The sequence below is a fragment of the Staurois parvus genome, unplaced genomic scaffold, assembly GCF_062004578.1.
Source record: "Staurois parvus isolate SC_StPar_1 unplaced genomic scaffold, SC_StPar_1.0 ptg000672l, whole genome shotgun sequence".
NCBI lineage: Eukaryota > Metazoa > Chordata > Amphibia > Anura > Ranidae > Staurois > Staurois parvus.
In genome coordinates this window covers 1878995-1898806 of record NW_028318468.1, presented here as the reverse complement: position 1 = coordinate 1898806, position 19812 = coordinate 1878995, and the positions used below count along the sequence as shown (strand labels likewise).

General features: G+C 41.3%; 1 protein-coding gene across 1 annotated transcript in view; it reads right to left on the bottom strand.

Moving 5' to 3' along the window:
• LOC149447719 (amine sulfotransferase-like) overlaps window positions 1-19812 on the bottom strand; it is a 42080-nt gene that overhangs the window by 4061 nt on the left and 18207 nt on the right. The window contains exons 3-6 of the mRNA XM_089652159.1: window positions 17715-17929; window positions 6863-6989; window positions 4397-4491; window positions 683-863 (exon numbers count right to left, since the gene is read on the bottom strand). Coding sequence (XP_089508285.1) covers window positions 683-863; window positions 4397-4491; window positions 6863-6989; window positions 17715-17929 — 618 coding nt within the window. The remainder of the gene's footprint in view (window positions 1-682; window positions 864-4396; window positions 4492-6862; window positions 6990-17714; window positions 17930-19812) is intronic.

The following is a 19812-nucleotide window of genomic DNA, read 5'->3' as shown; positions in this document are numbered from 1 at the left end:
GGCGTTGAAGACCCTATGTTTTAAGAGGAATACTGAGCTGTGATTTCCTGCCATGCACTCCCAATGACCAGTGTCTTTATGCATAGTTATTATATGCCCCTGTTGGAGAATTCACATAATTTAGGGTTATTGACTATACCTTATAGAGTTGCCTTGACGGGCAGTATGGTTTTACAGGTGTTTGCAAATGTAGGCAACAAAAGCTTGTGTTTAACATAAAACTTTTTTTTTCCTTTTTGGTGACTAGTTAGAAAGTGTGCTGGTAAATGTTTATATTGCTCTGCTATACTTTGTTCCAAGAAGCTTTGCAATTTCATTTTCACTCACAGATGCTGCACACATTTTGTGTTGGCTTCCAAATGCTGAAACAGCTCTCACCTGCAGCTGTTGGTCATCCACTACCCTCATGCTCTCCTCCATTATTTCTGATTTTAGTAGACTACCACCTACCTTTCCAGCACCAGTGGATTTCTTCATAGCTGGTGACTGCACCTACAGCTATCTGGCAAGGTCGCACTGAATTTCACAATTTATCTATATAAAATATATATATATATATATATATATATTTAGTGTATGTGCGGTATTACTATATACCAAATAATTAAATGCTAACAACATACAATATGATAAATATTGCAGCACATTACACATCACAAAACCCCTATAGCTAATATTTTACCTTTACGCATAAATGACCCAAATCTTTTATCTATAATGTCTTCGGGCATATTTTCTTTATTTGCAAGAGGATCCTTTTTCATCTCTTTGAAAGATGCTTTTTTCACCACAATGTCCATTGCCTCATCATCTAATTTTATTCCTAAAAATGTGGAAACTTGCTTGACAACAGACCGCAGGTCCTACAAACATGAGAAAACTCATTTCACCAAAAAACAAAAATAGGAATAACTATTACTATCTGATAAAATAGTTTTGGCAGCTTTGAAAAATACGATTTGCTCAAAGTTTTGCAAAGCCCCAAAAATACTCAGCAAATCTGAAATTGTGAGTAGATTGCATTGGAGATCAACATGGAAAATACGCAAAGTTGCTGAATATAGGTTTAGACAATTCCCAAAATGACTTGTAGTTCTCAAAGGGATACAAGCACAAGTGCAGTTATCATTGCTCTCATAGTCCATTGACATTTCCTACAGCTTTATAACTAAAAATCCATACCTTGGTTTGGGCATAGAGATGGAGAACGAGTGTGCAGGAGCCTGCCATTGCACCTGCATTCCCCTGATCATGGTTTCAATGCATGGAAAACAAATTAAAAAATGCACATTTTTGTATCTGCAAATACAGTGCTCAGCATAAATGAGTTCACCCCAACAGATTTGTCAGAAAACCTTTACTTTCCTTTCAGAATCAAAATTTTCTATGAGACACTATACTACAAAATACTCCCACAAATGTGGGCCATTGATTGCAAACAAGATTTGTTAATTTGCACACACAAAGAAGTATTTTTCCTATGAAATTCATTCAAGGCCATGTTTAAAAAATGAATACACCCCAATTAAAGTCTTAGGAGCAAAGCTAAATTTTAGACAACAAAATTCTAATTAACGAGAATTCAATCACAGGTGAGTCTAATTATTCATTAAACAGGTGTCCAGCAGACAGTTGATTATAAATGGGGATTTCTTAACAAAGAAAACCCCTTCCCATTTTGTGCTGTCAGCAATGACACCACATGGAAGAGAAATGGCACCTGAGAAAAGAAAATAATTTATTTACAGGAAAGTTGAATGCTACAAGAAGATAAGCAAAAATGTACTTATCTGTCAGAATACTGTAGCAAAAGTGATACAAAAATTTAACAAAGATGGAACTGCAAACATCTCACAGAGATGTTCAGGATGTCTATGGAAGTTAAAACCTCAACAAGAGCATCTTCTGATGAGAAGGGTTGAAGAAAATCGCCATTTACACGTTTGCCAGCACTCCCCTGGTACATGAGGCACTCTATTCACACCTTCTTGTGGAACATTCTCCTGGCTCCCATCGCTATGTTTTAAAATGGGAACGCGATCTTGCTGTCCAATTGGCCCCAGAGGTATGGATTAGTGCTTGGATGGCTGTGGCCAAATGTTCTTTTAACACCACCACTATGGAGGCGGTATATAAGGTCCTTCTCAGATGGTACTGGGTCACGGCATGGATAGCCCATGTAAATCCGTCTTGTGGCGATCAATGTTTTAGAGGTTGCGGAATTCGTGGAGATGAGCTACATGTATGGTGGACGTGCCTGCGACTGATGGACCTTTTGTCCAGAGTCTATGGCCTTTTGTCGACCCTTTTTTACTCTACATTCCGTAGAGATCCCTGTCATGCGCTCCTCCATTACCCACTTCCTGGCCTTTTGTGCCTTAAGTAGAAGTTGGCCACCTATCTTTTCATAGCAACTAAAAGGGCCATTAATAGGGCCTACAAGAAACCAACTGTTGAAGTTGCGGAAGTGAAGAATATTATGACCACCTTCATGATTCATGAGAAAATGTCAAGAATCCTTAAGGATTCTCATCCTCGGTTCCTGAAAATGTGGAGCCCTTGGTGGTCTTATGCTCACCCCTCACTTCCCGAATACAGCCTGGGTTCATACCACTTTTAAGGGGGGTCCTTGCCCTCATATTCTCTTATTTCTGATTCTTTCTTCTTAACTTTTTTTTCTAACTGTACTTCTTTCCTCCTTGATCTTCAGCTATGTTATCCCCCTCCCTCCCCCACTTCCCCACAATTTACCTTTGCTGGGTATTTTACTCAGGTTCCTTTTGCTCTAGTTGGGGCACTCTTTTGTTGAAGGCTACTCTATTTATGTGTAGCTTATTGTATTGTATATCTGACAATTGGTCCCCTGCGAGGGACCTTATTTTCTAAATGTTTGTACATTGTTATTTTTTCAAACAAGAAAAAAGAGAAAAACTAATAAAAATGATTGTACCAGAAGAAAATCCCCATTTAAGTTCACTGCAGTTAGCTTAAGAAGTAGAAAGCCAAACTGGGGTGATTGTTTTCTGTGACACAATATTGTGTACACTGCAAATGAATGGCATGCATGGATGTTGTCCACAAATGAAGCCTGTCCTAAAACCCATTCATAAAAAAACCCACCTAAAATTTGCCAAAGCCCATGTTGAAAAAGAAGACTGACTGGGACTACTGTACTCTGGAGTGATGAGACCAAGATAAATGTTTTTGGAACTGATGACTTTAAAACTGTATGGTGTTGCAAAGGTGAGGTGTACAAAGAAAAATGCATGGTGCCTACTCTGAAACATGGTGGTGGTAGTGTCCTTCTGTGGGGCTGCATGAGTGCTACTGGTGTTGGGAAGCTGCATTTCATTGATGGTATCATTAATTCACAGATGTATTGAAAGAGAAGATGCTACCATCACTCCATGTCCTTGGTCGTCGTGCACTTTTCCAACATGACAATGATCCAAAACACACATCTAAGACCACTGTTGCATTTCTGAAAAAGAACAGGGTGAAAGTGAATCAGTGGCAAAGTACTGTATGTCTCCTGATCTGAACCCCATCAAACACCCATGGGGAATTATGAATAGACAAGCTGAGCATCACTCTCTATCCAGCATCCAGGCTCTAAAAGAGGACGTTCTTGAAGAATGGAAAAATATAGATGTTGCAATATGTCGCCAACTTGTTCATTCCATGCCTGTAAGACTTGGCGCTGTCCTTACAAATCATAGAGGTCATACAAAATACTAGATATAGTAGTTTTTGTTGTGAGGTGTATTCATTTTTGCATCAACTAATTTGAGTAAAACTGAAGATTTTGTAATCTAAAGTATATTATTAACCTTACTTTCATGTAATGAGCTAAACAAATGTTCTATAAATCTCAGTTTTGTCAAAATTTTGAAAATTGTTCTTGTGTTCATTGAGATATTGATTAAAATATTACTTTTCAAAAGGAGTGTACTCATTTATGCTGAGCACTGTATTTGCACTATTTATTTATTTTGAAACCAGTGGAATTAGCCTTTAATAAACATTTTTGGGTTGAAGATACGTGAACACTGGTTGAGCAAACAAGGCAATGTTCCTCACCACTGCAATTGACAGAGGTAGACCAAAATTTGATAACTGATCCTCATCTATCCCTATGAGTTTGTGGGGTTTCCATATAATTTCTCTACAGCAACTTTGTTACAATTACCTTTTGGCTGCAATTTGTATGGTTTATATGCAAGTTGCAGTATCCACTCTGAATTTCACTATTTGAAGAGAAATGTCCACAGCACAATCTTATAAACATTCATTCATGATTACTGTGCCTAGATTATCTATCTAATTATTTAATTATCTAAAAATCCTCTTTAAACATTTGTTTTCATATGTTAGTATTAAAACTCAGAGCCTTTACCTTTATCATGTCTTCATATTTTAAGAAAAGGATATTGTATGCATCCTTATGATTGTACCATCCTCGTATATGATCAAACCATTTGCCTGCAAAAACTGTGAAAACAACAAATCACAATAGGAAGAGCCTAGAAAAATGCAGGTAGACTGTTGGAAAAGGGAAAGCTATTTTGATTTCACTTTTTACTTCATTTAAATTTCTTTGAATTTCACTTCAAGATTTCAGCAGTTAATTTAAAACAGAAGTATTTCCAAAGATGTTTTGGTCATACTTCTTTTCTGGGTCACAGGAGTGCAATTAGTGTTGCATTCCCATGACCCAGAATCAGTTGACAGCAGACTTTAGCCATGCCACAGAGCCGGATCAAGTTCTGGAAGGATCCTGCGCTGCTGGGAGCCTAAGCCAGCTGCTCCTGCCCACTCCCCATCCCAGTGCTTCAGTGAGTGAGTCAGAAGTCATGTGATTGCTCAGTTCTCGGGCATAGAGCAAGCAGGGAATAGCTGCAGCATCACAGAAATGCTGCAGCCATAGAGATGAGTTTGTAAGTTTGTTTTTTTTTATTCCCACACTTCTTTAGCAATCAAATTGTAGTAGTGGTTAAAGTGAAATATAGAATAAAAACATAATAGTTAAAATAGTTTTCAAAGCAAAATTTTTTTTTCTTAATGCATTCCCTGCATTAACATTTCAATGCATGTGCACTCCCAAAAAACCCTAAACACTTACCGTGAGTCCACTCACGCTCTCCAGCAATATTCCGGCTGCATCACCACTGCTCTTTCTTCCTGGTCTCACAGGAGACTCTGAGAGGAGTGGGAGCCATAGTCGGAGGGGGGGTGTAGCCATGCCCCCTCTATGCCCAGCTCAGGGGCATGCCCCCATAGCACAAAACCTGCTAGGAAGAAGTGGACAGCACTGGCAGGGGACTCCATAACAATAGGTAAGAAGCTCTTTGTGCAATATCATTGCACCGAGCAGGTACAGTAAGTATAAAAATCTTTAAATAAAAAGAAAACTTTTAAAGTGTTACTACACCCACAATAGTAAAGTCAGTTTATATATGCAGTAAATCAAGTGGAACCTAACGGGTAAATCCTCCATATTATGTAAAAATGCTGTTTGATCCTGTCTTCGCTGATGCTCCCCCTCTTCTACTGTCCCCAATCCATTTGCTGATAATACAGAGCCCTAGGAGACACTCTGCACATGCTCAGTTTGGTGCGTATTGCTGGAGAGTCTTTTTTTTTCTTTGGGAGGGTGCATGTGATAAGCACAGGCTAATCAGAACAGTTCAGACAGAGGGTCAGGGGTCATGCAGCCTCATAGGACAGTCAGAGGAGAGTGAAAACTCCTCCTGCAAGTTTTACTTTATTAAGTTTATAGACTGCTATATACTGCTGATGAGAAAAGATATTTAGCAGTTTTTTTTTTACTAAAATAATTGCATTTCTAAGTTCAGTGTACTGTAGGAGACTGGATATAGTGAATGCAGGGCTTAGTAACACTTTAATATCACTTTAAACATAGTGATTAATATATTGAGTTAAATGTATTTTCTATAAGTAGCTGTGAGAGCAAAGAGGGCTTGTTGTATGGAACCTGCTGTGCATTCCTAAGAGTGCATTGATAAATACTGTCAAGAATGCAGGTAAGAGTGCCAGTGTCTGGTCAGACAGGCTGGATGCATGCAAAAGGAGGTGTGTTAGGAGAAGATGTGCTACTGTTAATCTATGTGCATTTGAACTGTACAGGGCTGTGTATAGTGAACCTGGAAAAGGCAATGAAAAAGTTAAAAGGCCCCTAGTTCAAAAGTGATGTGAAATGATGAAGAAATCTCAAGAAATACGAAGATGGTTCTCTTATAGGGAGAACTGTGCAATTATTTTAAATGCTGTGGAAGTCTAGCCAAAAATCTACATTTACAAGCCCATAAGTCCTGAAATAAATGTTTTGTAGAACCTATTGGTTACATCAAATGCATTCACACAGCATGTGACTACCTGATTATTGCAAACAATGTGCTCATCATAGGAAAATAATGTTTTTTTTTTATGTATGGATAGACAACCAAGACAGAGAAAAGCTTGTGATAATTCAGTAAGATTTTACTCTGTAATTTCAACCATCCTTCATTCCTAAATAAAGTCAATGTATTATTAGAATTTTATTTTACCTGAATGCAAATTAATATTTCAATCTATGGTTCAAAAAAGACAGCTTTTGTAAACTGTCTGTAAACAACGGTGTTAAAGAAAGTAAAACATTGTTTATTTCCTTAAACTTGTTACTGGCTTTTCTATGTTGCAAATACCCAACCAATATCAGGTGATCTGAAAAAAATATAAACATTTATTGTAAGCCCAAATGCGTACTGGAAACAAACCAAGGCTTCTGCAAATCTTGTGACAACTAATCTTTTACTAAATCAGCAATAACATTAACACTTAAAACACGCAGTATAATTACCTTCTCCATCCAAAAATTTCTCATAAAAGTGATGGAAATCTGGTGACTTCTCTGTTACAACAGAGATGTCTTCAAAATGATAAAATGAATTCATAACATCCTTTGGATTCCTCATCACATAGATAACCTGAAATAAGAGATAAACCATACATTACTTAGAGATGTATTTATGGATGTCTAACAGTTTCATAAAATGGCCAGCATACCCTTTCTTAATTTTGTAATTGGTGTGGTTTGTTGACATTTCTTACAGGCTAAAAGAAAAAAGTGAAGTTATAGAGTTTCTGTGAATTATTTTTGCAAGGTATTATTTTACTTGATTAAAACCAACACAGTCTCTTCCTCTGAAATTGCATCCTACTAAAGTTGCTTACATAGTATGTAATAAAATTGTTCTAAACGCTGAAGTTTTTTTTTTACCTTCATGCATTCTATACATGAAGGTAAAAAACATTTACTGTGTAGCTCCCCCCTCAGCGCCCCCCCCCCCCCTTATACTCACCTGAGCCTGATGTGCATGAGAGAAGAAGCTCTCCTGTGCTTCTTTCTCCTCATTGGCTGAGACAAAGCAGTGGAATCAATTGGCCTCCACTGCTATCAATCACAGCCAGTGAGGAAGGAGCAGGTTCCCATAGACACACAGAGGTGGCTCAGGAGCAAACAGGCATGGGTGCCCCCAGAGCAAGCTGCTTTCTCTGGGAGCACTCAACAGGGGGAGGGGCCTGGAGCACTGGTGGGGGATCCAAAAAGAAGAAGATCGGGGTTGCTCTTTGCAAAACTATTGCACAGAGCAGGTAAGTATGACATATTTGTCATTTTTTTTTTAACCTGTACCTTTACAATCACTTTAAGTCTGTGCAAATATTCTTGTTTTTTTTGTTGTGAAATAATACACTCTTATTTTAATTGCTTGAATAAATCCTGCCTAGGCTCTCCATCTTAAACTGCAGACTAGTAAAGCTGCTTAAAAAATGTGAATGGAGTCTGTGCAATATTTCTGGCTATTGTCTCCTTGAAATAATACATTCTATTTTTTTACACCTGCCCGTTCTCTCCTTTTTATATTGTGGCCTATTAATGCTGCTTTTGTAGTGTACAAGATTTCTGGCTACTGTTTGTGAAATATCACACTTTAATTTTTAGTTCTTCATAAAAAACGTGCCTTGCCTGTCCCTCTTAAAGTTGCTTCATAGGGGAAGTCTATGTATAAAAAATTTTCATTGCGAATATCTCAGCATTCATGCAAACATCACATATGATACCCTTAATTCTTGTAATATATGTGACATGTCAATTTCTATTTATTGACTTTTTGGCAGGGTGAATGTACCATTCCCAGACATTGTCAGAAAAGCCCAGGGATGCTTTTAACACTAAATGGATAAGCTGTTTTCAGTCAGAGAACCATGCGCAGATAATGCTAAGAGAATGCCTTTGTGAGGCCTTTTTCTGTACTGGCAGTCTTATCTTGCAAGAAACCCATTGCTCAAATGTTTGCATAGGTATAATGTACTGCTTAGGCCTAGGATTTTTGAAAAGGTAGTGCTCAGGTTGTATTGCCATTTCTGCCTGTGTTATCTTCAACACGATAAGGACGGCCTTATAAAGAAATACCAAAATTAAAATTTAGAAAAAATAGAAATTTAATAAAAGGTATGGGTCTGTAAGGGTCTGGTTTATTAGCATCTTTACCCAGCTTGGGAACTAATTTTATGGTAGCATTGTACATAGAAAAGGAATTGGTTGGTGTTGAATTCTTTGTGTCAGCCATCTGAATGGCCATTGCACCAAAAAGGTAGAGACTTTTTGGCTTAGGCATTGATATGTCACAGAGCTATAGCTGTTTCTGGAATCATGCTCCTGTTACAGGAGTCTTGCAGAAGGTTTTAGCACGATAAGCCAATCGTGGTAGAACAATGAACTTCTGAGGACTGACACAGAATAAAATTGGTCAAAGCCATCAGATCTGATTTCTCATGCTAAAGGGCCAGAAAGTCACAATAGTCAATACAAAAAGAGTACTGAAACCAATATAAACAGGCCTACAAACAGCTGAAATGGAGCCTGCCTCACACCTGTGTTCTGGCTTATGCTCATCCTGCTCAGCCCTACAAAGTGTTCATTGGTGCCTTTAGAGAGGGACTTGGTGAAATGTGGCAACAAGAGCATGACCTGTGAGTTGGAGCCTCACCCACACCCGGAAGAATTACCACACTCACAAGCTAGAGTTTATTGTTCTGTAGTGGGCAGCAGCAGGCAAACTATAATACTACTTCTATGGAGCAGACTTAAAGGTCAAGACTGAAAACTCTTCACTCACATACAGTTGTGTTCAAAATAATAGCAGTCAGACATCACTAACCTGATCAATCACTCTTTTTGGTAGAAATGATATTTCTACATGGCAAATAATTTACTAGCAGGTGTAGTAGAGTAATAGAAATCCAACAGACCCAACAGTCATGACATGCATGCTGCTGATTCTGTGTAATTGAATCACTCATTGAAAGGGGCATGTTCAAAATAATAGCAGTGTGGAGTTCTATTAGTGAGGTCATTCATTCTTTGAAAAACAGGTGGCAATTATTGCCCTTATTTAAGGAAGGAAGGCAGCAAATGTTGTACATGCTGGTTACAGTGCATTTTTCTCTGAAATTCTGAGGAAAATGGGTCGTTCCAGACATTTTTCAGAAAAACAGCGTACCTTGATTAAAAAGTTGATTGGAGAGGGGAAAACATATACAGAAGTGCAGAAAATGATAGGCTGCTCAGCTAAAATGATCGCAAATGCTTTAAAATGGCAACCAAAACCTGAAAGACATGGAAGAAAGCGGAAAACTACCATTCAAATGGATAGAAGAATAGCCAAAATGGCAAGGACTCAGCCAACAATTAGCTCCAGGAAGATCAAGGAAGGTCTAAAGTTACCTGTGAGTACTGTTACAATTAGAAGACGCCTATGTGAAGCCAAGCTATCTGCAAGAAGCCTCCGCAAAGTCCCACTGTTGAAAAACAGACATGTGCTGAAGAGGTTACAATTTGCCAAAGAGCAAAATGACTGGCCTAAAGAGAAATGGCGCAGCATTTTGTGGACTGATGAAAGTAAGATTGTTCTTTTTGGGTCTAGTGGCCGGAGACAGTTTGTCAGACGACCCCCAAACACTGAATTCAAGCCACAGTACACTGTGAAGACAGTGAAGCATGGTTGCGCAAGCATCATGATATGGGGGTGTTTCTCATACTACGGTGTTGGACCTATTTATCGTATACCAGGGATCATGGATCAGTTTGAATACATCAGAATACTTGAAGAAGTCATGCTGCCTTATGCTGAAGAGGAAATGCCCTTGAAATGGGTGTTCCAACAAGACAACGACCCCAAACACACCAGTAAACGTGCAACATCTTGGTTCCAGACCAACAAGATTGACATTATGGAGTGGCCAGCCCAATCCCCGGATTTTAATCCAATAGAAAACTTGTGGGGTGACATCAAAAATGCAGTTTCCAAAGCAAAACCAAGAAATAGAGAAGAACTGTGGAATGTAGACCAATCATCCTGGGCTGGAATACCTGTTCACAGGTGCCAGAAGTTGGTTGACTCCATGCAACACAGATGTACAGCAGTTCTCAGAAACAGTGGTTATACAACTAAATATTAATTAAGTGATTCAAAGGAAAGCAAAATCTTCAAACATTTTCAGTTTATGTAGTGAATGTTTGAGTTTGTAAAGAAGAATACAAACACTGCTATTTTTTTGAACAGTCTAATATTCACTTTTCTTCAATTTTTTTAGAGGAACAACACAAATTTGATATATTTTTCTTCATGTTTTTATTTAAAATAGAATGTGTAGTGTTCCCAATGCATTTGTGTGTATGGAAATAAAAGCTATTAGAAGGATTTTGAGCTTTATTCACTTTTTTTAACACACTGCTATTATTTTGAACACAACTGTACATCCTCACCACAGCTAACTTAGATGCCATGAAGCATCAGTGGCTAGCTGCTCCGTCTGGATATTGCTTCAGTCTGAAATATCGACCAGGATTTAACAATAGGAATGCTGATGTCCTATCCAGGAGACCCCTCAAAGCTGAAGCCTACAAAGGGCTGTGGACTTGACTGATGGCAGAAGGAATACAAGCCCTATGTCAGAGAGAGAGCTATTAAGACAGGGGAGTGACAGGGGTTGAAGCCATTGGGGTTACTAATGTAGGTGTTCATATACTCTACTGCAATCTGACCCATGTGAGAAACAGGGGTGTGCCCACTTTTAGTAAAAAAGACCTAAGAAAAGACCAAGCAGAAGATCTCCTCAGCTATCTAACTTTGGAAGCACTTAAAATTCACCAGAAAGAGCTTCTAACATAATCTCTTGAGGGGGCCAATCAGATTCACCTAGAATGGAATTGACTGCAACTCAGCAATGGGCTGATTTACAGAAAGGTCCCACCGATGGTTTTGAGGAAAGGTGGTACTAATGGCTTTTCATGATGGACACGAAAACCTAGGACCGGAGAGGACTTTCAACAGTTTTACTGGCCTTGCATGAACTGAATGAATGAAGATGAATATAGATTTACTGCCACTCATGTTTGCGGTGTATACAATAAAAGGCTGTACCATCAAGAGTTGCTCCTATGGGCCACCTGCAGAATCAAAGTCCCATAGAGTCGGTGTGCATTTATTTCCCATGCTTGGAACCTAAAACAAGTGAACAAGGGAACATTCTGGTGGTGACCGACCACTTTCTCTGATATGCACAAGCTTTTTTCTCAAATTAACAGAGCGCTTCTATTCTAGGCAAAGGTTGGGTGGAATAATTCTTCATTACGGTCTACCCCAAAAGATTCACTCAGACTGAGGCAGAGACTTTGAGAGCGATCTCATCAAAGAGTTATTAAACATGCTGGTGTTAAAGGCATCACAAAGTTTAACTGCACCCTTCTTAATATGTTGCAGGTGCTGACGTCTGAAAATAAACAACACAGGATTAGGCACATATCTGCAGTGCTCCATGCCCACATTAGTACAAAGCATGATGTAATAGGGTATACATGCTTGTGTTCAGGAAAGAAGCTTAATAGATTAGCACAACAGTGCATAGAGAACTTCATGCAATGGGTTTCCATGGCCGAGCAGCTACATTCAAACCTTACATTGCTAAGTGCAATGCAAAGCGCCAGATGCAGTGCTTTAAAGCATAGCGCCTCTAGTGATGAATCACACTTCTGTCTGGCAATCCGATTGACATGTCTGGGTTTGGTGGTTGCCAGGAAAACGGTACTTGCCTGACTGCATTGTGCCAAGTGTAAAGTTTGGTGAAGGGGGGATTATGGTTTGAGGCTGTTTTCCAGGGGCTGGGCTTGGCCCCTTAGTTCCAGTAAAGAAAACTTTTAAGGCATCAGCATATCAAGAAATTTTGAAGAATTTCATGCTCCCAACTTAGCGGGAACAGTTGGGGATGGCCCTTTCCTGTTCCAACATGACTGTTGGAACAGTCATGTTGGAACAGTGCACAAAGCAAGGTCCATAAAGACATGGAAGTTTGGGCTGTAGAAACTTGACTGGCCTTCAAAGAGTCCTGACCTCAATCCGATAGAACACCTTTAGGATGAATTAGAGCAGAGACTACGAGCCAGGCCTTCTCATTCAACATCAATGCCTGACCTCACAAATGTGCTTCTGGAAGAATGGTCAAACATCCCCACAGACACACTCCTAAACAGTCTTCCCAGAAGAGTTGAAGCTGTTATAGTAGCAAAGGGTGGGCCAACTCAATATTGAACCCTACGGACTAAGACTGGGGTGCCATTAACGTTCATGTGCCTGTAAAAGCAGGCGTCCCAATACTTTTGGCAATATAGTGTATTTCTTTCAGATCTGTGGAGTAATCCAACAAGAAATAACCCCTTCACTTTGCCTCTGTGCAGCTTTCTGTAAAAGACCTGTCATGACTGCTCCCTCTTGTGCAAGATGTGTGGTCCTGTATTTGCCCCACTTTCATTTTTTGCAAGCAAGCTTTAGTGTGTGGACCTGCTGTGTCCCAACCAGAGCTCCCCTCTTTGGACAGGCTTTGTGCAGTACAATGATGGTTGAACCTAAAAAATGAAAAATGGCTGAAAGGAAGGGTTTTAATGACAGAAGAGACCATATTGATCTCTTCTGTCATAACTGCTTTTCCCTGCCTGTCAGTGGTAATGTAAACTGGGCTTTGCATGCACAGCTTAGCATACATTTTTGGAATTGCTCTGAGCAATTTTGATATGACTCCCTTGTGCATGCATGGGTGTGACATCATCTTGGCCTGGCCATTCAAGCGGCTGAAGAGACCAAATCCAAAAGGAAGACTGGGATTAGATGGAAGCACCCATGACCAGTGCAATGCTTGAGGGGATCGTTTGACAGGTAAGTCTGGCATAATATGCTAATATACTGTGCACACCAACACATTATGGCTAATGACTCCTGGGGGCACATAAAAAAATAGCAGAGTTTAATTACACTCTGATGCAGTTCGGCACATTGCATGCAATTCGCACAGGAACCGCAATGCATTCCTGTGCAAATCACATGCGATTTCTGTGCGGTGCAATTTGAGCCATACATTTTGTATGGCTCAGATCACACCACATCTGCACCAAATAGTGCAGGACCCTTTTTGTGGTCCACACGAGAATCGGATTGCATGGGTATTCACACCCATGCGATCCGATTCTGCACATTGCACTGCATTTTGCAAACCAATTTCGGGGTGTTGTTAACTTAACATACATACCTGCAGCGATTCGCATAATTGGGGTGCAATCGTGATGCTGTGCGGAAATTGCACAGAAACCGGTGTGAATTCTGCACCGCATCAGTGTGAACCCAGGCTCAATGAAAGCTTTTGTGACTAGAGTTCTTCTGTAAAAGAACTTTGTCCTAAAAAAAAACAGTCATGTGAGGTTTCTGAAGAACACTAGTAGGCAGGTGTAGTTCTCACTCTATCCTGATGGTGGTGTTTTGCCGCTATGCAGCCTCCATACACATCTCAGGGAGACCAGCTATCCGATAGGACACTGCAGTCCCCAGTGAACTTCCCATGGCCGTCTTGGATAGGGCAGCCCTTATAAAAAAAGGGGACCCTGCCCGGGTTTGGCATGCATTTGCAAGTGGTAAAGGAGAGGGACAGGAAAGAGAAAGAGATATAGCATTAGGAAAAGATTCTTACATGAGGAGGGAAAGTGTAGGTATAGCACTGTACACCCCTCAAGCCACCAGCAGGGTTGCTAACTGTCCATAAAATCATGGACAGTTTGTAAATACCGGACTATTTACAAGCTGTCCATAAATGTCTTTTACGGACAGTGTCTGCCGCATTTGGCCGTGAGCTGATGGAGGATGGGTGAGGTGAGGCATGCGCAGTTCTGAGCTGGCCAAGCTCAGCAGGGCTCAGGCAGGAGGGGGCAGGCATTGGTGATGCCATTGTGCCACTTGGCACATTTTACAGATATAGCAGGGCCAGCCAGGAGAGGCAGGAGGACCCAGGAGTGGGAGCACCAAAGGGAGCTGTGGACTGGAGAAGAGAATGCTGGTGCAGACTGTCAAAGAGAAGCCTTGCTGCCTGGAGCTGAAGGAAAGTGGCGTGACTCCGACCCAAGGCCGAGCGAGCAAGCATTTGGGAGATCAGTGTCACAATACATTACTCCAGTCACCAGCAAGGCCACACAGTCTTGTTGGGGAGGGGTTCACTGATGTAAGGAGGGACTTGGGGAGTAAATTCACTAAGGTAAAGGGGAACACTAATAAAAAGGTTCTCCTTCATATCAGAACCCCCTTACCTTAGGGTATTTGCTCTGCGGAAGGTAGTCTGTGGTCACCAGAGTCCCTCCCTTCCTGGTGTTCCCCCTTAAATCAGTGCCCTCAGAGTTCCCCTTCACATAAGAGTCTGCAGGATTCCCCCGTACAGTGCAAGGGGGAAGTCTGTGAACCATGATGTAAAGGGGAATGCTGCAGAGCCCATCTTACATCAGAGTTCCCCTTTACTCCAGAGTCCACAGCATTCTCCCTTATATCACAGTCCACAGCATTCCTCTTTACATCAGCATTTCCCTTTACACAGAGTTCCCTCTTGTATTTTAAGGGGGAATCCTGCAGACTCTGATGTAAGGGGGAACGCTGTGGATTCTTGTGTAAGCAAGAGAGGCTCTGGTGATCAGAGACCCCCTTATAATCAGAGTTCCCCTTTACACCACGGACAGTCTGACAGTCTGCAGCATTCTTCTTTACATCAGGGTCCTCAAAGTTCCCCTTACCACAGTAAAGGGGAACTCTGTGGACTCTGATGTAAGGGAGAACTTTGTGGACTGTGATGTAAAAGAGAACTCTGTGGACTCCGATTTTAGGTCTGCAGCATTCTTCCTTACATCAGTGTCCTCATAGTTCTCCTTTACATCAGGGTCCACAGAGCTCTCCCTTGTACTGTAAAGGGGAACCCTGCAGACTCTGATGTAAAGAGAAGCTCTGTGCTGGGTTATATTAACCTGATCTTCATGTAAATGGAGAAATGTGTTTTTTGCCTTTTGTTATACCTTAACCACATTGCTAATAGCACTGGATACATGTTTATAGCATAAATGTTGATATTTGCACTGAAAACGGTCATTTTATTTATTTTTAAAGTGGCAGCAAAATATTTGGCTCTGTCAGTAAATTTCATGCATTTTGTCATTTAAAAAATATGGTGCTCTTAGTAAATTTTTGGTGTCCTGTCAGTAAATTTTATTTTGGGAGGTTGTCAACACTGGCCACCACTGCTGCTGCTGCAACCTTCCTAACGTTGCTCAGTACATTTAGCCAAGTCTTGTCTTCCCACCAGCAGATGCTGTCCCAGCAAAGTAGGCCTCAAATGTATTGTGCCTTACTGTGAGCCTAAAGAAATACCTTTGCATACCTGTATTGATACTGTGTGACCTGCTGGCATAAATTGGTGATACGTTGATGACCTTCTGCTACTACCAGCACACTGTCTGCAATTTTTCTGTGACAGAGCAAAGTAATAATCATACATCTTACTGCAAGTGTTACTACAACTGTTACAGCAAAATTTAATACTAGTATTACTAGAATTGTTACTTCAAGTTTTAACATTAATGTTACTACAGTGTTACCTCAAGTACTCTTGTAACCCTGTTTCCATGCTACTTTTTCAAATCTAAGAGCTGATAACTCTTCTAGCTGTCTATGTGCAGTTCTCTGCTGTTCTCCCTTCATTGGGTACCTTGAGTCCTGGCCATGTCTACACTCTACCATTCCCATCACTCCAGCTCCCAAGTTCCCTGTAAGCCTTGTTTCACACCGAATCTGACTTTGAAATTGTATGACTGCATTTGAAGTTGTGCGATTTTAAAGTGGCATGCTATTATAGGGGAACCTTGGCAGACAGATGTGCAACTTCATGTACAAATGTATATGCAATCACCCCTGAAATCACAAAAAATAATGCAGGAACTACTTTCAAAATCAGTGCAACTCCGACAGCATCAGTCACACCGATTTGAATGGTTCCATTGCAGACAATAGGGTGCGACTTTTCATGCAACTTGAAACTGTTAAATCTCATGACAAGTCGCACTGGGGTGAGCCAGGGCTAAATGGCATGCTTCTCTAGAACATGTGTGCCAACTGGGGTTGAAGAGGATCGCTATAGAGCAGGGGTCCTCAAACTACAGCCCGTGGGCCACATGTGGGCCGCCGAGGACATTTATCCTGCCCTCCGGGTAGGGGCATATCTGCCACGAGGCAAGGGACTAGGGTTTGGCAGGTCAGGAGAGCTCGGCAGGGCTCGGGCGGGAGGCAGGAGGGCGGGATCAGCAATTCTAGAACAGGGGAAGGTGGACTCGGCTTATGAACCCGCACCACTCACCTGGCCTCTCTGCAGCCAGCCGGCCATCTATTCTGATCAGTGCATGCAACCTTCACGGCCGGAGGGTGGAGCCTAGAGCTGACCATGAAGAGGGGGAGTAAGAGAGGAGACTCCATCGCTGCATGTCGGGTATCACGGCCATGGACCCTAGATAAATGCAATAAATGATCGATCTCCTCCCTCTCTCTTTCCCCCTCTCTCCCTCCCCCTCCCCCTCCTCTCTCTCCCCCCTCCTCTCCTCTCTCCCCCCTCCTCTCCCCCCATTCTCTCCCCCCTCCTCTCTCTCTCTCTCTCTCACCCTCCCCCTTCCTCCCTCTCCCCCCTTCTCTCTCTCCCCCCTCCTCTCTCCCCCCTCTCTCCCCCCTCCTCTCTCTCCCCCTCCCCCCTCCCCCCTTCTCTCTCTCTTCCTCCCCCCTCCCCCTCTCCCCCCTCCTCTCTCTCTCTCCCCTCCCCCCTCCTCTCTCTCTCTCCCCCCTCTCTCTCTATCCCCCCTCCTCTCTCTCTTACTCTCTCCCCTCCTTACTCCCCCCCCTCTCTTTACATTGTACACAGATCTGACCCAACAAGGTGTCCTGCATTTACCGTATATTTCGCTTCATAAGACACACTTGGGGTGAAATGTCTGTGCATCTTATGGAGCGGCCGGCCCAGTATTCCTGCCGCCGTTGTATGTCCGCAGTCTCTGGTCATCTCCTGTACTGTGTCCGCATTTGTTCATAGTTTTTTTCTTTAAAACTATAGTCCGGCCCTCCAACGGTCTGAGGGACAGTAAATTGGCCTCCTGTTTAAAAAAGTTTGAGGACCCCTGCTATAGAGGGTTCACATACTGTACAGAAATTTTTACTTTGGGACAAAAAGCATTTATTTATTTATTTAGGTCTGTATACATTAGCTAATTTCATATTCCAATAACATTATCAGTCCAAAATGATACTACTTACTTTTGCCTTTGTATTTTTCATTCCTCGGGGAACAAATGTTTCTGACAAATGGGATACAAACAGGCGAGGTGAAGGACGACTGTTGTAATCTACGTCCGGATTTAGTGCTCGGGATTCAAGCCATTGAACTCTTTCAGAAGTTTCAATTTTTTTAGTACCATTTCGGTGCTCTTCACTGCATATTAAGCTTAATATTTGCTGAGACCAGATGGTTCCTTTTTAATGTGAAAGGCTAATATGCATTAATTTGTACATATACAATAACACAACCTTAGCTGTATCTCTCCAGGATGCTCTGTGATAGGGTGCATAGTTGCCAATATTTAAAAAAAAACTTCCAGGGACACCTTTTTTTGCTGTGTGTCCAGTAAGCCATTGTAGGTGGATGTACTCTAATTAGGGGCAAGGCATTCATTTAAAATGGGTGTGCTTTTACAAGAGGCATATTGTTAACCTAATACAATACTTATATTAAATATTAAATGTTTTTACTTCACCCAGCCACTCGCCCTTAGGGCCAGTTCACACTGCATGCTTTTCAGTTGCTTTTTTTCTGCATCCAAAATGCACAGAAAGTAGGATATATGGTTGTCAATGTCATAATTCACATCAGCGATTGCAGTTCCAGTACGTTCCGGTTGAAATAAAAAAAGTAGAACATGCTGAATTTTTTCTGCACAGAACTGTACTGAAATACACCAAATGCACCAAAAATGCACTGGAATGCATTAAAAACGCACTGGAATGCGTCAACATACATAAAAAATGCACTGGAATGTGTGAAAAAAACTTGCATGAGGAAACGCATCTGGACTGCGTTTCTATAGTGTGAACCAACCCTTAGGTGGCAAAAATGATCCCCTTTGTTGCATTCGGTGGGCAGTACTGCTGCTGAAAGTGACTGATTAAAGTGATCCGCGCTACAACAGCTAGCCAAACAGTAGGCCTGCAGTTGTGATGTGATATTTGCATTCAAAAATCCCCGTTAAGCTGTTAAAAAATGGATGGAAAAATCTTCCTTGTTGAGACGTATTCTGATAGCAGGGTCTTTTCACAGTTAAAATACACTGATCAGAGGCTGCAGCTGCTGATCAAGAAAAAGTTCCCAACCTGCCCATTTGATAGAATTATTTGTTAGATCGAATTCCTTTGAGCAGGAGCTTCTACATATACATATAAATCCAGCCAGTCCCTGCAGAACTGGCCAGATTCCAATCCATCTATGGCCAGCCATAGCTGGCCAGATACAGTTCTTTATTGGCCACTGGCTGATCAAAAAAAAAAAGGCAAGCAGATTTCCCAATCCACACAAGCAAGCTGGATGGTAGAATCCTCCCTGCTGTGCTGTTGTATTTTGACAGCAGAACTCCTCCCCTGCTAGAATCCACTGATCAGCCAATCAGCTGCAGCCAACTGATCAAGAAAAACTTTCCAACATTAGTACTAAAGAAAAACAAAAGTAAATAAAAACAACAAAATACTGATATTAACAATAAATAAGTAAACACTACTCACAGCGTTTAAAAAGAGGACTGCAGACATGAACTACATTAATGATCATTCTGCGGAGTAAATGGTGGAAAACCACTACTTAAATGAAGTAATTAAAGAAGAATTCCAGGTATTGATATTTTATATATACAATAGTTGTATTGTTCCAGCTTGGACCAATAGAATTATTAATAAACCATACCTGGCCGATGACCCTGGAAGCTGGAAATCACTGAAAGACACAGCTACTCGGGTGATCTCCACTAGTTTTCAGCTCCTGTGTTGAGCGGCTGCCCTGCTGAGCTCTGAACACAGGAGGTCAGAAGCTCAGCACGGGCACCAATCAGAGAATGCTTTGCATTCTATGAATAAATGCAAAGTATTCTCTGATTGGACAAGGTGGGGAGGTGGGATGGTGATGTCAATGCAACAGGGCAGCCACTCAGCAAGGGACCCAGAAACAAGTGGAGGTCACTGGAGAAACTGAGTCTACTACAGTGATTTCCAGTTCCAGGGGGATTGGTCAGATATAGTATAAACACAGTTACAATGGTCCAATGTAGCTATGTATAATATAGCCATACCTGGAGTTATTCCTAAATTGCCC